General features: G+C 40.0%; 1 protein-coding gene and 2 non-coding genes across 3 annotated transcripts in view; 1 reads left to right on the plus strand and 2 right to left on the minus strand.

Annotated features, from left to right (window-relative positions):
- DHX40 (DEAH-box helicase 40) overlaps nt 1-20,852 on the minus strand; it is a 52,768-nt gene that overhangs the window by 18,227 nt on the left and 13,689 nt on the right. Inside the window, exons 9-12 of the mRNA XM_075561508.1 lie at nt 19,024-19,110; nt 18,702-18,884; nt 14,538-14,618; nt 13,726-13,883 (exon numbers count right to left, since the gene is read on the minus strand). Of these exons, the coding sequence (XP_075417623.1) occupies nt 13,726-13,883; nt 14,538-14,618; nt 18,702-18,884; nt 19,024-19,110 (509 nt within the window). The remainder of the gene's footprint in view (nt 1-13,725; nt 13,884-14,537; nt 14,619-18,701; nt 18,885-19,023; nt 19,111-20,852) is intronic.
- On the minus strand, nt 9,295-9,458 carry LOC142460411 (U1 spliceosomal RNA). Its single transcript, XR_012786622.1, has one exon. It is a non-coding gene; the product is annotated as a U1 spliceosomal RNA (small nuclear RNA).
- LOC142460565 (small nucleolar RNA SNORA9) lies at nt 15,728-15,862 on the plus strand. The gene has a single exon (XR_012786745.1). It is a non-coding gene; the product is annotated as a small nucleolar RNA SNORA9 (small nucleolar RNA).

Below are 20,852 nucleotides of genomic sequence, written 5' to 3' on the forward strand. Positions count from 1 at the left end.
ATCAGACCCCACCACAATGAGGAGAAACACTAAGGGTGTGCAACAGAACAGCAAGGGGAGCAGAGCAATGAAGTCCTCAAGGAATACCAAAAATTGACTGTGGACCAGGACATGGCACCCCATCAGACTCGACCAGAAAACACTCGGAAAGGTCAACAAACAGACTTGAACTATTTATAAGCTTTTCTTTTTTTGGTCATTCTTTTTTTGGGGTTGTTGTAGTTTTCTTGTGTTGCTTTGTTTGACTCTGTCTTGTTTTGTGCATATCATTGTCTCTACAGGCCTATCGAGATCAGATAGACGGGATAAACAATCCGGAGGAGAAAACAATGGGCCTGACAGTTCAAGGGGACATGAGAGAGGGGGAGGCAGGGGAAAGGAAGTGGGTGTTAACAAACCCAGGGATAAGGGAATAACAAATGATCCAAAATTGATTGCAAGGAGGGTGTAGGAGGCCTGGTAGGGTTTGGTCAAGGACAATGTAACTGAGAGGAATTACTGAACCCAAATGAAGGCTGAGCATGATAGTTGGACAAGAGGAAAGTCAAAGGAAATAGAGGAAAGAGCTAGGAGGCAAAGGGCATATATAGAGGTCTAAATACAGACATAGACATATGTAAATATACTTATATAGGATGATGGGGAAATAGATCCATGTGCATATACTTATAGGTTTAGTATTAAGGTAGCAGATGGACATTGAGCCTCTACTCAATGACTCCCTTAACACAAGAACACTTTGCTCTATTAACCTAGCATTCCATGATGTTCACCTTCCCATCACAATCACTGAAGACAAAGTAGGTGCATAAGCAAATGTGGTGAAGAAAGTTAATGGTGCCCGGCTTTCAAAAGATACAACGTCTGGGGTCTTAAAAGTCTTCAAGGTAAACAAGCAGCCATCTAGCTGAGAAGCCACAAAGCCCACATGGAAGAAGCACACCAGCCTGTGTGACCATGAGGTCTTGAAGGGATCAGGTTTCAAAGACCCAGAACAAAAAAATCACATCATTGTGAATGAGAGGAAGTGTGGCATGGAGACCCAAAAGCCATCTGTAGACAATTGGACACCCCTGAAAGAAGGGCCAAAGCACTGATTAAACATACAACTTTCCTCTAGTTCTTTAATGCTTCCTCCCCGCTCCCTACCCAGCCACTATCATGACCTCAATTCTACCTTACAAATCTGGCTAGAGCAGAGCATGTACGCGGTACACATAAGAACTGGAAACACAGGGAATCCAGGACAGATAAACCCCTCAGGACCAATATTGAGAGTAGCAATACCAGGAGGGGAAGGGGAAGGTGGGGGCAGAAAGGGGAAACCGATCACAATGAGCTATACCTATAAGCCCCTACCAGGGGGATGGACAACAGAAAAGTGGCTGAAGGGAGACATTGGTTATTGTAAGACATGAAAAAATAATATTGATTTATAAATTGTCAAGGGTTCACGAGAGAGGGTGGGGTAGGGAGGGAAAAATGAGAGGCTGATACCAAGGGCTCAAGTAGAAAGAAAATGTTTTGAAAATGATGAGGGCAAGAAATATACAAATGTGCTTGACACAATGGATGTATGTATGGATTGTGATAAAAGTTGTATGAGCCCCCAATAAAATGATTTAATTTAAAAAAAAGAAGAATGTCTGATGGGGTTAAATCAAATGCAACGTAGCCAAGAGGAAGCACAGAGAGCTGAGTGAAGTCTGAACATGATGGTGGGAGAGGAGGAAAAGTTAAAGGAAATAGAGGAAAGAACTAGGCAAGACATTTAAAAAGGTATAAACATAGGAATGCACACAAGTAAATATCTTAATATATAACAGTCGGGATATAAATCTATATACATATAGTTATCAGTTAAGTATTAAGATAGCAGACAGACATTGGGCCTCTACTCAAGTCCTCTCGCAACACAAGAACACTGGTTCTAATACTTGGCATCCTGTGATGCTCACCTTCCCGACATGATTACTGAAGACAAAATGGGTGCATAAGCTAATGTGAAGAAAGCTGATGGTGGCCGGCTATTACAAGATATAGCATCTGGGGTCTTAAAGGCTTGTAGTTAAACAAGCGGCCTTCTAGCAGGGAAGCAAAAAAGCCCACATGGAAGAAGCACACCAACTTGTGTGATCACAAGATGTTGACAGGATCAGGTATCAGAAGATCTAAAACAAACATCTCCATGTGAACATGAGGGGTCGGAATGGAGACACAAAGCCCATATGTAGACAACTGACAACCCCTCACAGAAGGTCACTAGGAAGGGATGAGTCAGCCAGGATACAGTACAGCAGCAACAATACACACAACATTCCTCTCACCCTTTAATGCTTCTTCCCAACCATTATTAGGACCCCAGTTACAAATCTGGATAGACCAGAACATGAACAACAGTTCTTGACACACAGAATCCAGAACAGATAAACCTCTCAGGACCAATAATGAGAGTAGTGATACCAGAAGGGGAAGGGGAAGGGGAGGGAGGAAGGGGGAATCGATCACAATATTGGCATATACCAACCATCCCCCTGGGGGAATGAACAACAGAAACATGAGTGAAAGGAGACATCAGTCGGTGTTAGACATGAAAACAAAAATAATTTATAAATTATCAAGGGTTCATGAGGGTAGGGGAAGGAGGGGAAAAAAGAGGAATTGATATCATGGGCTCAAGTATAAAGAAAATGTTTTGGATATGATGAGGGCAACATATCTACAAATATGCTTGATATAATTGATGTATGGATTGTTATAAGAGCTGTAAGAGTCCCAATAAAATGATTTTAAAATAAATAAAAAGACTGGCAACTGGCCCCACTATGAGACACGACATTCCTCACTGACCCATAGCCTTACAGGGGACAACATTGGAGACACAGTGTGGGAATTCCACCCGATCTGATCCCAGCACACCGAGGGCAGAACACTAAGGGCGTGGAACAGAACAGCAAGGGGAACAGAGCAATGAAGTACCCAGGTAACACCAAAAATAGACTTTGGGGCCAGGGCTTGGCACCCCATCAGAATCGACCAGAAAACACTTCTAAGGCTAACAACAGTCCTTTAAATAATTACAAGCTTTTTCTTTCTTTTTCTTGTGTTTTGTTTGTTGTCATTGGCTTGTTGGTGCTGTTGTTGTTTTGTTTTCTTTTGCTCTGTCTTGTTTTTGTGCATGTTATTATCTCCGCAGGTCTAAATAAGATAGGCTAGATGAATCATCTGGAGGAGAAAACAATGGGACCGATAGTTTGGGGGGGGATAAGCAGAGGGGGGAGGAGGAGGGAAAGGAAGTGGTGTTAACAAACCCAGGGACAAGGGAACAACAAGTGATCCAAACCGGTGGTGAGGAGGGTGTAGGAGGCCTGGTAGGGCATGACCAAGGGTAATGTAACCAAGAGGAATTACTGAAAAGCCCAAATGAAGGCTGAGCATGACAGTGGGACAAGAGGAAAGTCAAAGGAAATAGAGGAAAGAGCTAGGAGGCAAATCATTTCTCGAGGTCTAAATACAGGCATGTGCATATGTAAATATATTTATATCTGATGATGTGAGATCTATATTTATAGGTTTAGTATTAAGGTAGCAGATGGCATATTGGACCTCCACTCAAGTACTCCCTCAATGCAAGAATATTTTGTTTTATTAAACATCCCATGATGTTCACCTTCCCAACACAATCACTGAAGACAAAGCGGGTACTTAAACAAATGTGGTGAAGAAAGCTGATGGTGCCTGGCTATCAAAAGATATAGTGTCTGCAGCCTTAAAGGCCTGAGGTAAATAAGCGGTCATCTAGCTCAGACACAACGAAACCCACATGGAAGAAGCACACCAGCTTGTGTGATCATGAGGTGTCAAAGGGATCAGGTATCAGACATCAATCACCAGAACAAAAAATCTTATCGTTGTGAATGAGGGAGAGTGCGGAGTGGAGACCCAAAGCCCATCTGTAGGCAATTGGACATCCCCTTACAGAAGGGTAGCGGGGAAGAGATGAACCGTCAAGGTGCAGTATAGCAATGATGAAACATACAACTTTCCTCTAGTTCCTAAATGCTTCCTGCCCTCCACTATCATGATACCAATTCTACCTTACAAATCTGGCTAGACCAGAGGATGTACACTGGTACAGATAGGAATTGGAAATACAGGGAATCCAGGGCAGATGACCCCTTCAGGACCAGTGGTGAGAGTGGCCATACTAGGAGGGTGGAGGGAGGGTGGGGTGGAAAAGGAGAACCCCTTAAAGGATCTACATATAACCTCCTCCCTGGGGGACGGACTACAGAAAAGTGGGTAAGGGAAGACATTGGACAGTGTAAGATAGGACAAAATAATAATTTATAAAATATCAAGGGGGCATGAAGGAGGGAGGAGGGGGGGAATGAGGAGATGATGCCAGGGGCTTAAGTGGAGAGCAAATGTTTTGAGAATGATGAGGGCAATGAATATACAAATATGCTTTATACAATTGATGTATGTATGGATTGTGATAAGAGTTGTATAAGCTCCTAATAAAATTATTTTTTTAAATAGCACTGGCAACATCAAATGTAAGGGATGACACAAAGTATAAGCTGAACTCTCAAATACCACTGGTGACATTTTAAAATGGTAAACCATTTTAGAAAAAACTTTTTAAAAGTTTTTTAAAACATGCACCTGTTCAAGTAACCCAGCAATTCCCTTCCTAGGTATCTCTACTGGAAAAAAATGTACAACATGATGTGCATAGAAATGTACAAAATAGTTTTACTCATAAACTACACTCATTAAAAAACTATTACAACATCCATCTAGAGGCGAACAGATAGACCAAGTGTGGAATATTGCATAAAAGAATACTCAACGATAGGAGCTGACACCAGGGGCTCAAGCAGAAAGCAGAAGTTTTGAGAATGATGATGGCAACAAATGTACAAATGTGCTTGGCACGATGGATGGATGTGTGGATTGTGGTAAGCGCTGTACGAGTCCCCAATAAAATGATTAAAAAGAAACTCCACAGTTAAATGAATGACTGGTACCCACAAAAATATGGATGGATCTCATACATATCATGTAGACCAAACAAGCCAAAATCAGAAAAGCATATACTGCATAATTCTATATATATGAAGTCTCAAAGCAGGCAGCTGACTTAAATAAGTCAGAAAAGTGACTGATTGGACATAGGGGAGCGGCTTCTGATTGGGATGGGATGGGGCACTGATGGAATATTATGGATTAAAAAAATTGTTTTGTATCTTTACAGGGCTGTGGATTCTATGGTTGCATGTATTTCTTAAAAACTTATTGGCATAGCTTCACAAATTTTAATGCTAAAAAGTAAATATACTAAGAATAAAAGGCAGAATTCTTACTGATGGAATAAGGAGCTATAAATATTGTAAAGGAAGAACAGATCGGTCCTGTGGTTTCAGCTAGAACTATGGATATGAAATCCCCAGTACTCATAGAAATGTGTAAGACCTGGTGGCGTAGTGGATTATAAATCAGCCCTCTTACCACAAGTTTGGCAGTTCAAACCACTAGCCGTGCCAAGGGAAAAAGATGAGGCTTTCTACTCCCATAGAGACTTACAGCGTCAGAAACCCCCAGGGCAATCCTCCTCTTTTAAATAGGGTCACTGTGAGTTGCAAAGGACTTGACGGCAGTAGTTATTGTTGCTGTAATACAAATATGTTTATCTTCTAGATCGGACAACTGAAAGAACACAGAAGCTATAGTGTATCAGGAAAGCTGAGCACAGACTTTAAAGTAAAGAGCTGCTTTCCACATACAATTCCCTACTAGAAAGAATCAGGGTTCCTTCCATCTGTGTGACTCCAGGACTAGAACCAGAAAAAATACAAAATAAAGCTAGAACAGCTTCCTGTACCACGAAGTAGGAAGATGTTGAAAGAATTATGTGAACATGTCAAAAGGACATAGCCAATTTGAAGGCCTCTCCTTGAGGCCAACATGGGCAATTTGAGCACCGAAATAAAACAGCTAGTGTTAGAACATAACTGAATCCATGAACCCATGATGATATAAACAAATAAATTATTTCAGACAGCAAAACGTCTTTACAGTCGAATTAAATAGAGATAAAGGACATTAATGGGAATACTGAGAATCTGAATACAGACCATGGATTAGCTAATAATTTTTAAAAAGTAAAATTTCCAATTTTGATAGTTAAATCACTAATTTTGATAAAGTAAAATCACTATTGTGGTAAATACACATTGCACTACTTTGTGGTAAAGAGCAGAGTTTCCAAACTACTCAATGATTCATCCAGAAAATTAAATATATTTATAAACATGAGTCTATGGAAAGAGAATAATAAAGAAAATTGGAGTCAATGTTAAAAATTGGTAAAGCTAGGTAAGAGGAGTCCTTTTACTATCCTTGGATATTTCCACTAGTTTGAAACTAGAATGCTACAAAAAAAGGAAACACCCAACACCTAACAGCAGATTATTCCCATTTAATTATTCTAACAAAGAAAAACAATTTTTCTACCACCTTTCAAGAATATGAGCGCTGGGGAAACAAAGAAACAAAAAGACACTGAAAGTGCAAATCTATGTGCAGAGTCCCTTGCAGATAGAGCCTCCAGGGCCTCCCCAGGGGCCACGGACTAGTGATGCGAACAGCCTCCCCTTAGAGAGAAAGCACTGAAGACACATTAGGTTAAAACTGAACACATCACCATTTGTTTCCCCTTTTTACCCATTTTTATTATTTTCTAGTTCCTATTATCTTCTGCTTTCTTTTGGACTGAGGTTTTTGTTTCATGTTGTTGTTGCTGTATTTTACACATGCCTTTTTGCTATGAAATCCAGGATAAGCAACTGACAGCGGCAGGAACTAATAGTTCCTCAGGGTTATGGCAAGGGAGACTTCCATAAAATGGGGAGCTAATCATGGGTATGAAAATGATGAAAATGTTCTAGAACCGGCTGTGGTGCTAACTGGACAACCCTAATATATTTATAGAGTTGTATGGTACAAGAATGATATGCCAATAAAACTGTGTGTGTACATATGGATATGTATATATCAGTTTCTTAACAAATGAACAGATGAGTACAGAAAAGCAAGACCCGTGGTCAGAAAACTAGACAGTGACAGAATCAGATTAAAACTCATATCTCTTGACTCTATTTCAATACACTTTAATAGCTTTGGGGCATTTATTTTTTGCTTTAACACTAACAGCAACCAGTCAACCTACTTACAGGATATAGTATTGTTCTGGAGCTCTGGTGACATAGTGGGCTATGTATGCACTGGGCTGCTAACAGCAAGGTCAGCAATTCAAAAACACCAGCCGCTCCGCAAGAGAAAGACGAGTGTTTCTGTTGTTAGGTACCATCGAATCCGTTAGGACCCACAGTGACCCTGTGCAACAGAAGCAAATACTGCCCGGTAGTCATCCTTACAAGTGTTGCTGTGTCTGAGCCCTCTGCTGCAGCCATGGAGTTAATCCAGCTTGTTCAGGGCCTTCTGCTTTTTCACTGCCTTACCAAGTCTGATGTCCTTCCCCAGGATTGGTCCCTGGTGACAACATGTCCAAAGTATGTAAGGTGAAGTCTTGCCATCCTTGCCACTAAGGAATACTCTGGCCATAATTCTTCCAAGATAGATTTGTTTGTCCAAAAGACAGTCCATGGTACTTTCAAAAGGCTTTCTACTCCAATAGGAAGTGAAGTCTCAGAACTCTGCAGGGGCAGTTCTACTTTGCCCTATAGGGCTGCTATAAGTCAGAACTGACTAAAGCAGTGAGTTGGGTTTTGGTATGTAAATACAAAAATACTACACCTACTCTTCAGTTATCAACTATCTCATTATCTGACATTGGCATTTACGGCAATGGTAAAAAAGTGACGGACCATTTTCCACATTAGCGATGTCTATTTGGCAGTAACAAATACTGAGGCATGAAGAGAGAGTGATGTGCTGCTTGTAATGGTTAATATGTGTCATCTTGGGCTGGGCCATGATTCTTGGTGGTTTGGCAGTTATGTAATGATGTATGTAATTTGGCAGTTATATAATGATGTAGTCATCCTTTGTATAATGCTAATTTTTACACAAGGACCTGTTCTTTAGAACCTAATCGTGTCAGTAAGTGAGAAGTGGGTGTATAGCAGCTTTGATTACTAGAATTAAAATTCTGAAACTTAAAATTGCAATCTGCTTGGGGAAGGCATCACTAATCAAACTGGGTATGTTTTACAAAAAAAAAAACAAACCAAAAAAACAACCCAAAACAACTATATACTACATTATAATTATTGCACTAACAGATCAATCTGGATCCAACACTCAGAGCCTACAAAGGGATAAAGCCAATGAGATACCATACTCTATTGTTAGTTTTGCCTATTGGCAAGAAATGCTGTCTGTCTACTCAGAAACTCAGAAAAAAGCTGTGTTTCCACTAGATGAAAGCAAAGCTGACATACGCCGTGCTAAGTTTTGTCCCCCACTGATACACCAAGAAAGACAGGAAAAGACATGGAAACTTCAAACAAATCTCTAAGGGTACAAGGGCTAAACAACCTTTTCTTTTGATTCTTTAAAAAAGAAAAGCTTAATATATTACCAGTGTACTACAGCGGGGCAAAGGTTCATCCTATTATTTTCCTTTACCAGAAGAAAGAAATGAACTGTTAGCCGAAAGCAGTATATATCCCCTCTGTTAACTAAGTTAAAGGATAACTAAATGTAAAAAATGTTTATCTTCCGTTTCACGCCCCAGAGGACTAGGTAAGTGGTAAACTTTTAACAAGCACTCAGTGAATTACTAGAGTGATGATTAATTAGAGCTAGGCTGTGAAGAACATATTCATTAACAGTGAGGTCTTTTCTTTGTCTCTACTATTTTAGCTTTTCAAATTTTAAGAAAACTCACCCTAACTGAACACATCGCCACAAAGAGATTTCAAGAAAATATTTATGAAACACACATATACACACACAGAGGGAAAAAATTGGAGGAAAAAATGAACAACCAAGGATGTATATGTCTACTTAAAACTAGAAAAAGATAAAACAAATAACTCCAAAGAAATCTATTAGTTCAGAAAGAAAAGCCAAAGCAGAAAAAATATATGCACTTAACATACAGTGGATACAAATGAGAAAAGGCTTTGGGAAGCTTTAAATACATAATCAAAAAATGTAAATGAACAGATATATAAACTAAAAGTTTTAAAAATCCCAAGGCTCATAACCTTAAGAATTAAAGAATTATATATCAATTTTTAAGTCCTTAAAATTTTTTTTTTATTGGGGAGAGCGCGAACGCAGTCCCCCACTACCACAAATTATGCAGTCGAGTTTCCCACATTTGGGGAAATCGCAGGGGTCAGCACATCCGGAGTGCAATGGATAAGCCTCGCCCTGGGAAAACCACCTTCGTGATCATGGTATCTCCCCTGCCAGGTAAGTATATCCTTAAAAATTTTTTATTGACATATCTTATTCTAACAGAAATTTAATGCTGTGCTTTTAAAAAAATATTTTTAAAAATCATTTTATTAGGGGCTCAGATAGCTCTTATCACAATCCAGATGTGCTGCTTTTAAGGAGGATTGTGAAAAAATAACAGTGACATGCCTAAAGTACACTAGACCTAAAACAAGGCAAAAGGCTTTGGCTGGGGGAATCCAGGAAGAAGAAAACCTAACTATTAGAATAAGGGCAAACTAGGTTAGTGCAATACAGGGAATGATGTACAGTGGTTCTTCTAGCCATAGCTTTTGCTACTTCATTTTCCACATGGGTCTAGGTAAGGTGAGGGGAGAGACTGGAAGTGATCAGCAATGAGTGATTGTTAACAGGGTTCGTTTTGATTGCCAACCTGCTAGTAAGTAGTAGGGGGGAATCTTACTACAGGCAAGAGAAAAGAGCAGCAGTGGAATGAGTCCTATGGACGCTCCTTGATCCAGGAGGCAGCTCGGACACCAGAGCACAGCAGCAGTGCAGCAGCAGCACGCAACGAGGGGCCAGAGCTTGAGACAGAGCTGTGGATTCCCTCGCCTGCAGAGGAAGTAAGGCTGAGTGAGGGCTGTTGGGCAGGAGGCTGGCTTGTGGCGTGGGGTCCAGCATGATTCAACCAATGGCACCAAGGAAGCTTATCATCAATGGGAAGCCCATCTCCATCTTCCAGGAGCGAGATCCCAACAACCAGTGGGGTGAAGTTGATGCCAAGTACTGTATATTGTAGAGTCCACTGGTATCTTCACAACCAGAGAGAAAGCTGGAACCCACTTGAAGGGTGTTGCCAAAAGGGTGATAATCTTTTCCCCTCTGCCAATAGCCAATGTCCTCATATTTGAAAACTCCCTCAAGATCGTCAACAAAGCCTCAGGTACCACCAACTTCTTGGGCCCCTGACCAAGGTCATCTGTGAAAAGTCTGGCATCATGGAGGGGCTCATGACCACAGTCCACACCATCACTGTCACCCAGAAGCCTATCGATGGTCCAAAACTCTGGCACAAAGGCCATTGGTGTCCAGAACTCTGATGGTCCAAAACCCTGGCGCAATGGTGTCCAGAACATCATCCCCCCATCTACTAGGGCTGCCAAGGATGTAAGCAAGGTTATCCTGGAGCTGAATGGGAAACTCACTGGCATGGCCTTTCGTGTCTCCAATCCCAATACGTCGGTCATGAATCTCACCTGCCACCTGGAGAAAGCTGACTAGTAGGATGACATAAAGAAGGTGATGAAGCAGGCGTTAGATGGTCCCCTAAAGGGCATCCTGGGATACAATGAGGACCAGGTTGTCTTCTGTGACTTCAACAGTGACACCTACTCTTCCACCTTTGATGCTGGGGCTGGCATTGCCTTCAACGACCACTTTGTCAAGCTCATTTTGTATGATAATCAATTTGGCTACATCAACAGAGTGGTAGACCTTATGGTCCACATGGCCTCCAAGGAGTAAGAGTTGCCCTGGACCACCGCCCCAGCAACAGCACTAGAGGAAGAGAGAGGCCCTCAGTTGCTGGGCAGTCTTTGTCCCAACTCGATCCCCTAACACACAGAATATCCCACTACCTCGAGTTTCCATTCAGATCACCCGAGGAAGAGGAGGGGCTCAGAGAGCCCAATCTTGTCATGTACCTTCAATAAAGTACACTGTACCTAGGGCCCCCCTACAAATTATATTATTTTTCAATTACATTTTTCTATGAACTATTGAAGCCCTTTTGTATGTTTGCATTATAAAATAAAAGCTGCCAGATCCATAAAAGTGTCATAATAAATAGAAAAGGCAAGCAACACAGAACTTTTTTCTAAAACAAAAATCCCAGTGAGTGTAAGCGAACAGAATCAGTGTCTCAGGATCAGTCCTCAAAGATACACAAATTCATTACTTATCAGGATTCTAAACTTAAAGGCTTAAAAATCTTACAAACTGACCTGAAGAATTTAGAATAGGCTTCTCACAAAAGGATTGAATGCATGGAGCCAATAATTGATACAATGGTTTATCAGGGACTTGGGGAGCAAACAATAAATGCAGGAGGGAACATTACAATCGATTCTGATAATGTACATACAACTCTTTAAAAATGGGCGTGCATGATATGTGCATGTTGTAACAACAAAACGACTTAAAAAAAAAGAAAGAAAGAAACCAAACTTGACCAATGGTTACCATGGGTGAAGGTGGAAGAGTTTTTGCTTAGGGGGCATTGAGTGTATGTTAATGGTGGTAGAATTGGAAAAGGATATCAATAATAATTGTACAACAATGGCACTGAATTATACATGTAGAAGTTGTTGAATTGGAGAAAAGTTTTGTTCTGTCTATTTTTGCCAAAATTGAAAAAAATTACATGAATACCAATGAGTACAAGGAAGAAGACAATGTTCTACAATAGCTGTAAAGGGTGTACAACTCATCTTGAAAGAACGGCTGGATTGTATATGTGGATGAAGTGCCAATAAAACTGTTTAAAAAGAAAGGAAACCCTTAAACATCTCTAGAATTTTTTGTGCGAAATATTTAGAAATGCTCATTTCTGGCCCAATTCTATTTAGAATAACATAAAATGTAAAAATGGAAAGAGGATACCGTGACTGATTATAGGAGAACCTGCATTCTAGTCGTCTAAAGAACAAAGCTTCAAGTAAAAGGGAAGCCTTGCCTAGCACGACTTTGAATTGAGTTTCATCATCAGCCACTTTTAATTAAAGATGTCTTATTAAAGTCAATTTTCAGTCACATAATAGGATATTCCAAGTATGCTTTAAGGCTCTTATTCACCTTCATGTATATGTCTTTTAGAAGGATAAGAAACCAGTAAACACCCACTCTGGCATTCTAAATCTTATTAACTATAAATTGCTTTTAAGGCATTGTATCATTATCCAAACTATTGTCAGTTTCCTAAAATCACAAGTCATTAGGTACCAATAGCAACTGTGCCAGAGATTATCTCTTAGTGTATGGTTCGAATTGGTCTCGCCTGCTAATAACAGTCTAACCAATTATACCTCCACGCATGTGGATTGCTCGAAGGTCCAAGCAACCATGCTGACTGTACACTGATTTTTTAAGTCATTTTATTGGGGGCTCACACAACGCTTATCACAATCCATAAGTACACCCATTGTGTCAAGCACATTTGCACATTTGTTGCCATCATCATTCTCAAACATCTGCTTTCCAGTTGAGCCCCTGGCATCAGCTCCTCATCCCCCCACCCCCATGAACCCTGGATAATTTACAAGTCATTATTATTTTGTCTTATCTTAAACTGTCCAACGTCTCCCTTCACCCATTTTTCTGCTGACTGACCCCTAGAGAGGAGGTTATATGTAGATCCTTGTAATTGGTTCCCCATTTCTACCCCACCTTCACTCCACCCTCCTGGTATCACCCCTCACCACTGGACCTGAAGGGTTCATCTGTTCTGGATTCCCTGTGCTTTCAGTTCCTATCTGTACCAATGTACATCCTCTGGTCCAGTTGGATTTGTAAGGTAGAATTGGGATCATGATAGTTGGGGGGAAGGAGCAATTAGGAACTAGAGGAAAGTTGTGTGTTTCATCAGTGCCACACTGCCCCAGACTGGTTCGTCTGGGAAGAAGGCATCTGGTATGCTAAGGTCAGACTTGGTTGGTTGTAGAAGAGAACATGCTCAGCCAGAGAGCACACCTAGAATCTCTGAGGTAGAGAAGGGTTCCAAATAATTACACAGCAGGTTTACAGGTGCAACACATCAGCAGATGCTTTAAGTATCAACATGACATCGGCTACTTCTAACTTAAATCTGGGTCCCCAGCAATTTCCAATAAACAGATTTTCAAGAACTTTAGCCTTAGATTAGATTACCAACCTTCACCCATATCAACCAACAAACTGAAGTTTCATCACATCTTCTGAAACTGCTTTTCTAAATGATGTATTAGATGAAATGTAATACATCTAAATACCTAGACACAAATTAAAATATTTACTATCTCCCAAAATAGAAACAAAAGTGCCTGTTTTGTGACTGGCTTACAGATCTTTTTTCTCCTATGTTAATGTGTTTCAGTAAATTCCAAATTTTCTATAATGAGAATATAAAATCTTAACAATTAAGAAAACTAATGGGAAAAATAAAAGATTCTGCCAAGTGTATTTCTTCACTTTACTAGATAAGAAATCAAGTCTTATTCCTCTCTAAAGGTAAAACAAGCTCAACCAGCTTCTTACCAGGTCTAATGAAGACATTTTCCACGGATAACATGGCTGCTATTGGAAGTAGTAGATCTTCACAATCCAGAGAAGCAGCCTTTATTACTGCACATGTCAGATGCGGAGGGAGAGGAAATTCCACCATAGATAAGCCCAACCTGGTCACATGACCACTCCTTAACATAAAGAAAAAGTCTGTAAGTCTTCCTACTTTGGAAGTGTTATGTAACTCAGGTCTTTTAAAACCTTTTCCAGAAACTCAATTCCATACAAACGGTGAAAAAGGAACACCAAGGCGGTAATGATGCCCTTCTGGTGAAGAGCCTTACTGTGTATCCAATAGGCCACCGCGTGAAGCAGAACCAAGATAAAAGATTTTTTAAAAAGATTAAAATATTAAAGGGCTTTTAAAACTTTCATGGAAAAGGTCATTAAAAGCATGGAATTTCCCCCCACACTTTTTGAAACCCCCACATAAGCACTGTAGCACAGAGGAAGTCACTGAAAACAGGGACGATGAAGAAATATCCTATCACCTAGCATCACACCATTATGAGAAAAAAGAATGTGGGCTTCCTTATTACCCTTAGGTACTCCGTATATTATTCGGGCACTGATACAGTACTCCCATATTACTACATCATACCAATATTAAACCAAAAGGTTTGTATGGTCTTGTGGAACAGTTTTTAAATTCAGAATTATAATAAAGACTGAAAAATTCTAATTCCAGGTTAAAGAGTTAAATTCAAATAAATAACTTTCTACCACTAAAGAAAGGTACGAAAAAGTCTACTCAAAAGCAGATTTTTTCTGGTGGTTGTTTTTACCTGTCAATAGCATCACACTGGTAAAGTTGTTTAAGAGCTTCCAAAATGAGTCTCTCATTAGGTGGATCCAAGTAGGGGAATCTGTGTGTTTAAATGACATGGAATGAGGATATCCATTTTATGAACAGTGTAGGATTTTATGCAGACTTGATGAAATTTTCTTTAAAATGTTTTACTTCTCCTATTTTTCAAGTTCCCCTTTTTAAAAAACAAAACAATCCAAGATTGTGGTCAGCATTCAACAAAGGAGGAAATGCTTCTTTCTGAAGCCTCTCTCTTGGATCCCTCTTAACTGGGACACACGCATCCTTCCTTTTTGTTAACTCTACCTCAGTCTTCACAGCCAGTGTCATCTACTCTGCCTGCCATCAAGTTGATGTCGACTCCTAGTGACCCACAGGCAGGGTAGAACTGCTCCTGTGTTTTTCCAGGACTGTCTTTAAGGGAGTAGAAAGCCCCGTCTTTCTCCCACGTAGTGGCTGTTGGTTTCAAACTGCTGGCCTTGCAAACTGCAGCCCCCAAGGCATATCCATTACGACACTAGGGCTCCTACCCTCCCCTACAGTTCCAACAAAAACAACAAAACAAAACAAAACACTACTTTGAAGAGAACCACAAAATGTTTTTATATAAAAGGCAAAATATTAATCCTGCCATATTTGCTTTATGTGTGCATGCCTGTGTATGTATTTTCTTCTAAAATATCTGAAAGCAAATTACAAATATAATGCCACTTCAAACCAAAAATGTTTAATCAAGTAGCTTCTAAAAATAAGGCCATTCGCTTACATAACCATAATACCACCCATAAACATAATTATAAATAATACAAAGCACGAATATACATTTGTAAAATCTGGAGCAACAATTATTATCACCTACAAAGGGTTATTTGATCTACCTTAAATGTTAAATTACAGGCACAATTTCTCATAAATAAACCATAATGGCTTTTACATTAACACTACAACTTTTTTTAGTACCAAGGAAATAATGCCTAAAACCTCAAGACAAATTAATTCATGGTAGTTAGGTTTTCTCTCATTATTTCCAAGTCTGCCTTGTTCATCATGTCCTTCTTAGCTATACTTGTTCTTGCTTTGGTAGTTAAATGGGAAAGGGAAAGGAAAATATTATTTTTATTGTAGTTGGTTTAAAAATATATATATTATTAAAAAAATAATAATTGATTGCAAGCCTCCAGCGTGCCTGGGTTTGGAGTAACCCTGTGCATTCCTTCAGTGCTTGCAAGAGCAGCTTTGAAGTGGTTTGAGGCCTTGCTGTACAATATCTACAGAGCGAGGTTATAGAAATTTCAGACATTCAGGAAAAGGGCAGGGGAATAATAATAATAATAATTGAGACTATTTCCTTTCTGACACTTGTGAACACTATCTTCCCAATATACTGTGCCTATCTCTGCTTATTCTACACGTAACTGAGGAAGAATGAAAGCCCCTATTCTCTCAGGCGTTCTGGGAACTTGTAGTACCTGGCAGGTCTTAGGATGGAAAAATAACCAAATGTAAATAAAACTAAGTAATTCTTGTTTCTATTTTTCTAATATGTACTCACATTCATTAGAGGCTGCTGTTAATCTTTCAGAATATTAATTTTAAATTTAAGTTCATCTGAAAGCTTTCTGTTTGGCAATTTAGGTTTCTTCTAGTGGCTCTTTTCTTTTTTTGAAAATCATTTTATTGGGGGCTCGTACAACTCATCACAATCCATCCATCCATCGTGTCAAGCACATCTGTATATTTGTTGCCATCATTTTCAAAATATTATCTTTCTACTTGAGCCCTTGGTATCAGCTTCTCATTTTTCCCCTCCCACCTCATGAACCCTTGAAAATTTGTAAGTTATTATTTTTTCATGTCTTACAATAACCGATGTCTCCCTTCATCCACTTTTCTATTGTTCATCCGCCTGGGAGGGGGTTAAATGTAGATCCTTGTGCTCGGTTCTCCCTGCCTCCCCTCACCTTCCCTCTCCCCTCCTGGTATGGCTCCTCTCAATATTAGTTCTGAGGGGTGTATCTGTCCTGGATTCCCTGTGTTTCCAGCTCTTATCTGTATCAATGTACATCTTCTGGTCTACCCGGATTTGTAAGGTAGAATTAGGGTCATGATAGTGGTAGTGGTGGTGAACATTAAGGAGCTAGAGGAAAGGTGTATGTTTCATCAATGCTGCACTGCATCCTGACTGGCTCGTCTCCTCCCTGCAACCGTTCTGTAAGGGGATGTCCAATGGCCTACAGATGGGCTTTGTTTTGGTCTGTCTTGTTTTGGGGCATCTTATTATCTCTGTAAATCTATTTAGATAAGAGAGGTGAGATAAACAATCCAGCACTCTCCCTCATTCACAATGATATGATTTTTTTGTTTTGGGTCTTAGATGCCTGATAGCTGATCCCTTTGACACCTCATGATCACACAAGCAGGTGTGCTTCTTCCATGTGGGCTTTATTGCTTCTCAGCTAGATGGTCACTTGTTTATCTTCAAGCCTTTAAGGGCACCATCACCTTTCTTCACATATGCATCAGTCTTCAGCCTCTTCAGTGATTGTGTTGGGAAGGTGAGTATCATGAACGCCAGGTTAATATAACAAAGTGTTCTTGAGTAGAGGCCCAATGATCATCTGCTACCTTAATACTAAACCTATAAATATATGTACATAGATTTATTTCCCCATTGTCATATATATATTTACATATGTACATGTCTATATTTAGACCTCTGTAAATGCCTGTTGCCTCCTAGTTCTTTCCTTGTACTTTCTTCTTGAGCCACTATCAAGTTCATGAGGGTTTCAGTAATTCCTCTCAGTTACATTGTCCTTGATCAAGCTCTACCAGGTCTCTTACACCCTCTTTGCCATTGATTTTAGATTACTTGTTGTTCCCTTGTCCCTGGGTTTGTTAACACCCACTTCTTTTCCCCCACCTTTCCCTCTCCCATGTCCCCCAGGAACCATCAGTCCCATTGTTTTCTCCTCTGGATTGTTTATCTCGCCTCTCTTATCTAAATAGATCTACAGAGATAATAAGATGCCCCAAAACAAGACAGACCAAAGTAAAGCATCAAAAGAAAACAAAAACAAAAAAAAGCAGAAAAGCCTGTAAATAGTTCAAGGTCTGTTTGTTGACCTTTAGGAGTGTTTTCTGGTCAAGTGTGATGGGGTGCCATGCCCTGGCCCTGCAGTCTATTTCTGGTACTCCCTCAGGACTTCCTGGTTCTGCTCCCTTGCTGTTTGTTCTGTTGCACGCCCTTTGTGTTTAGCTCGGTGTGGTGGGATCAGATTGGGCACAATTCCTGCACTGAGTCTCCAGGGCTCTTTTCTTTCTCTTTGGCAGCATTTATGATTAGAGTTAGAGTTTAAGTTATTATATAATCGACTCTTTCTAGGATCCGCATTTTCATTTAGGAAAATTTCTAGTTTTATGATCAGTAATTATCAATATTTTAAAAATTGGGTTTCCTAAAGTAACAACACATATACACAACTCATTACCCCCTAAAGAGTTACAATCTCCGAAACTCACAGGGGCAGTCCTCCCCTGTTCTACAGGGTCGCTATGAGTCAACATCGACTCGATGGCAGTGAGCTTTGAGTTTACTTAGCCAAGAATGCACAGTCACTTTCCCTCAAGGTTCCCTCACATTCCTAGCCAAATTAAAATTGCAAGTCCCTATACAAATACTCTACCCTGAATAACAACTGACATAGTTCAAATTGGACTAATTTAACACGTTTTAGTCTTCACAATATACCTAACTTAAGCTAGTGAATGCAAAAAAAGACTACAGTATTATGATTCTGTCTTTGATAGGACATTTTACAATACTGGCCATAAAAATGCAACCAAAAATAAACACAAAAAAAAAACAATTGAAAACTGGAATTAGGGTCACTTATATATTCTCATCATGCAAACAGCGGGTCTAAATAACTATCAGCACATGGTAGCCCATTAAGGCAAGGTTAAAACAGCAGTAAGGGACAAATCTCAACCCTTGATTTTGGTTTATTTGCTCCTAGAAAAGTTAGCTTAGCCTCAACTCTACAGGAAGGTATAAGTCAAATTGTTTCAAGAGAATGTTGCGGAACACCCTGGCCCCACTGCAGAGAGCATTTCCTGTTGTAAAGAGGTGTCTACGTACCTTATAACATCGTGTATGGCAAGGCACTTTAAAGTCAGGACCACAGATGTCAGGCTAGTTCTCTTAATCTCAGGGATCACATGATCAGGCATACACTGAGTCCAAAAATCTTTACTATAGATCCGATAGCATTTTCCTGAGGAAGTTCTACCAGCTCGGCCACTTCGCTGTAATGCCTCACTCCTTCAGAGGAAAGAAAGGTAAAACAAAGTCCTCAAAATGTTCTGTGGGTTTCTCGAATAATTTACTTCTTATCCGCAAACCAGCTAGAAGACATCTAGTCAACTGTTAGCTGAGCAGAAGATTTAACAAGGAGACTTACTTTGAAATTGGAACCACTTCCAGGATGTCCAATCCTAACCTGGGGTTGTGATTTAACTGTTTTACAAAGCCACCATCTACCACGTATCTAAGGAGAGTGAAAACAAAGTAAGTTTCTAGAAAATAAGGAGACTTCATTTTCAAGCCCTCTGGGCCTTCTTTTCTACTCAAGTCCCAGCTACAGGAAGCCTTCTCTGTGAAGTACAAGAGGAGACAGGAGCGGCGGACTGTTCCAACCCAAAGGAGCAGTTCTGCTCTGTGCCGCAGCCGCCAGACTTGGGACTGAAGCCACAGGGGGCAGTTTTGTTTTTTGGGGGTGTGGGGAACAGATGTGAGAGTTAAGTAACTGGACCCTCCATAACAGTGCTGGTGTGAATTGAAGAGGGCAGCTCCTCAAATAGTTCAAAACAGCATTGCCACGTGACCTACCAAGTGCAGCCAAAGAATTGAGAACACACATGTGGACCAACACTTGTACATACACAGTCACAACAATCAGTACTATTTAAAGTAGTCAAAAGGCACAAACAACCTAAATAGATAAACTAAGGATGGTATATATGTACAATGGACTAATATTCAGCCACAAACAGGGATGGAGTACTGCTACATGAATGAAATTCTAAGACATGAAGCAAAGTGAAAGAAACTAGACAGAAGAGGTCACAAGTGATGTCACTTATATGAAATACTCAGACCAAATAAACCCAGAGTACGAGAGAGTCAACTGCTAGCCGCTGGGGGGAAACGGAGATGGGGAGCAGCACTCCTGGAGTGCTGTGGGGTGCTACACTGGGAGTTTTCCACCCAGGAGAGCAGCCCCGCAGGGTTCCTCAGGCTGTAACCTGAGCAGATCGCCAGGTCAGCAGTCAATGAGATGAATGAGAATGGGGCTATTTGGGGCTGCTGAAAATGCCCTGGAACGAGATAGAAGTGACGGGTGCACAAAACTGTAAACAAACATAATGCCAACACACCGCTTGCTTTAAAATAGTTCATTTTATTTTATGTGATGTTCACCTAAAAAAACCCCAAACAACTTGTAATAATCTAACTTTAACTTATCTTCAACATTACTATTTTAAGACAATTAAATAGAAAGTAAGTGAAGAAGAAAACTAAGTTAAAAATAGCAGGTAGTCTATCATTCGAAAAATAAACATTTGTAAACACCCTATTTAATGACCTTGCCTTTGTTAGAAACAGAAAATTACAGGTCAATTTATTCAGCAAAGCTACTGTTTTAAAAATAGAGAAAAAAGCAGAAGAAACTAAGCTTCCTCTCAGGCCTGGGTGGTCTTTATACCCTTAGGAAATATACAGGATCTTGAAGACTCAGGTCCAGCCTTCCAATGAGAGACAGATTTAGGACATAAACTATATTGGGTAAAAGATAAATATCCAAAAGGGATGTGGTTCATCATCTAAATGAACTTTACATGAGCTGTCACCCCAGATAAAAAATTTCCGTATGTTTCTCTGGAATTAACTCTAAAGTTTAATGGCATCATTTATATTATCCAAAAAAGATATGAGTTCTGCATGACAGTTCACTCTCACAAAAATGGGGCGGGGGAGACAACGAAAGACAGACACAACACCTCCAGATAAACACTCTCTAGATGAGCAATGCTCACGCTAGCAACCAAGTGGGACTGCAAGGTAGGCAGGGAATGCATGTTCTGGTACTGAGGCAATAAAGATGTGGGAAAACGGGTCTAACCTCCTAACTAGTGAAACCCATAATCTCAAATTTGGGAAGAGAAAGTTTCAAGTTACCAAGTAGTTTAAGAAATGTTAACAGAAATACAATTTGCACTTCTGACCTAC

This window comes from Tenrec ecaudatus, chromosome 10 (genome assembly GCF_050624435.1).
Source record: "Tenrec ecaudatus isolate mTenEca1 chromosome 10, mTenEca1.hap1, whole genome shotgun sequence".
NCBI classification, from domain to species: Eukaryota; Metazoa; Chordata; class Mammalia; order Afrosoricida; family Tenrecidae; genus Tenrec; species Tenrec ecaudatus.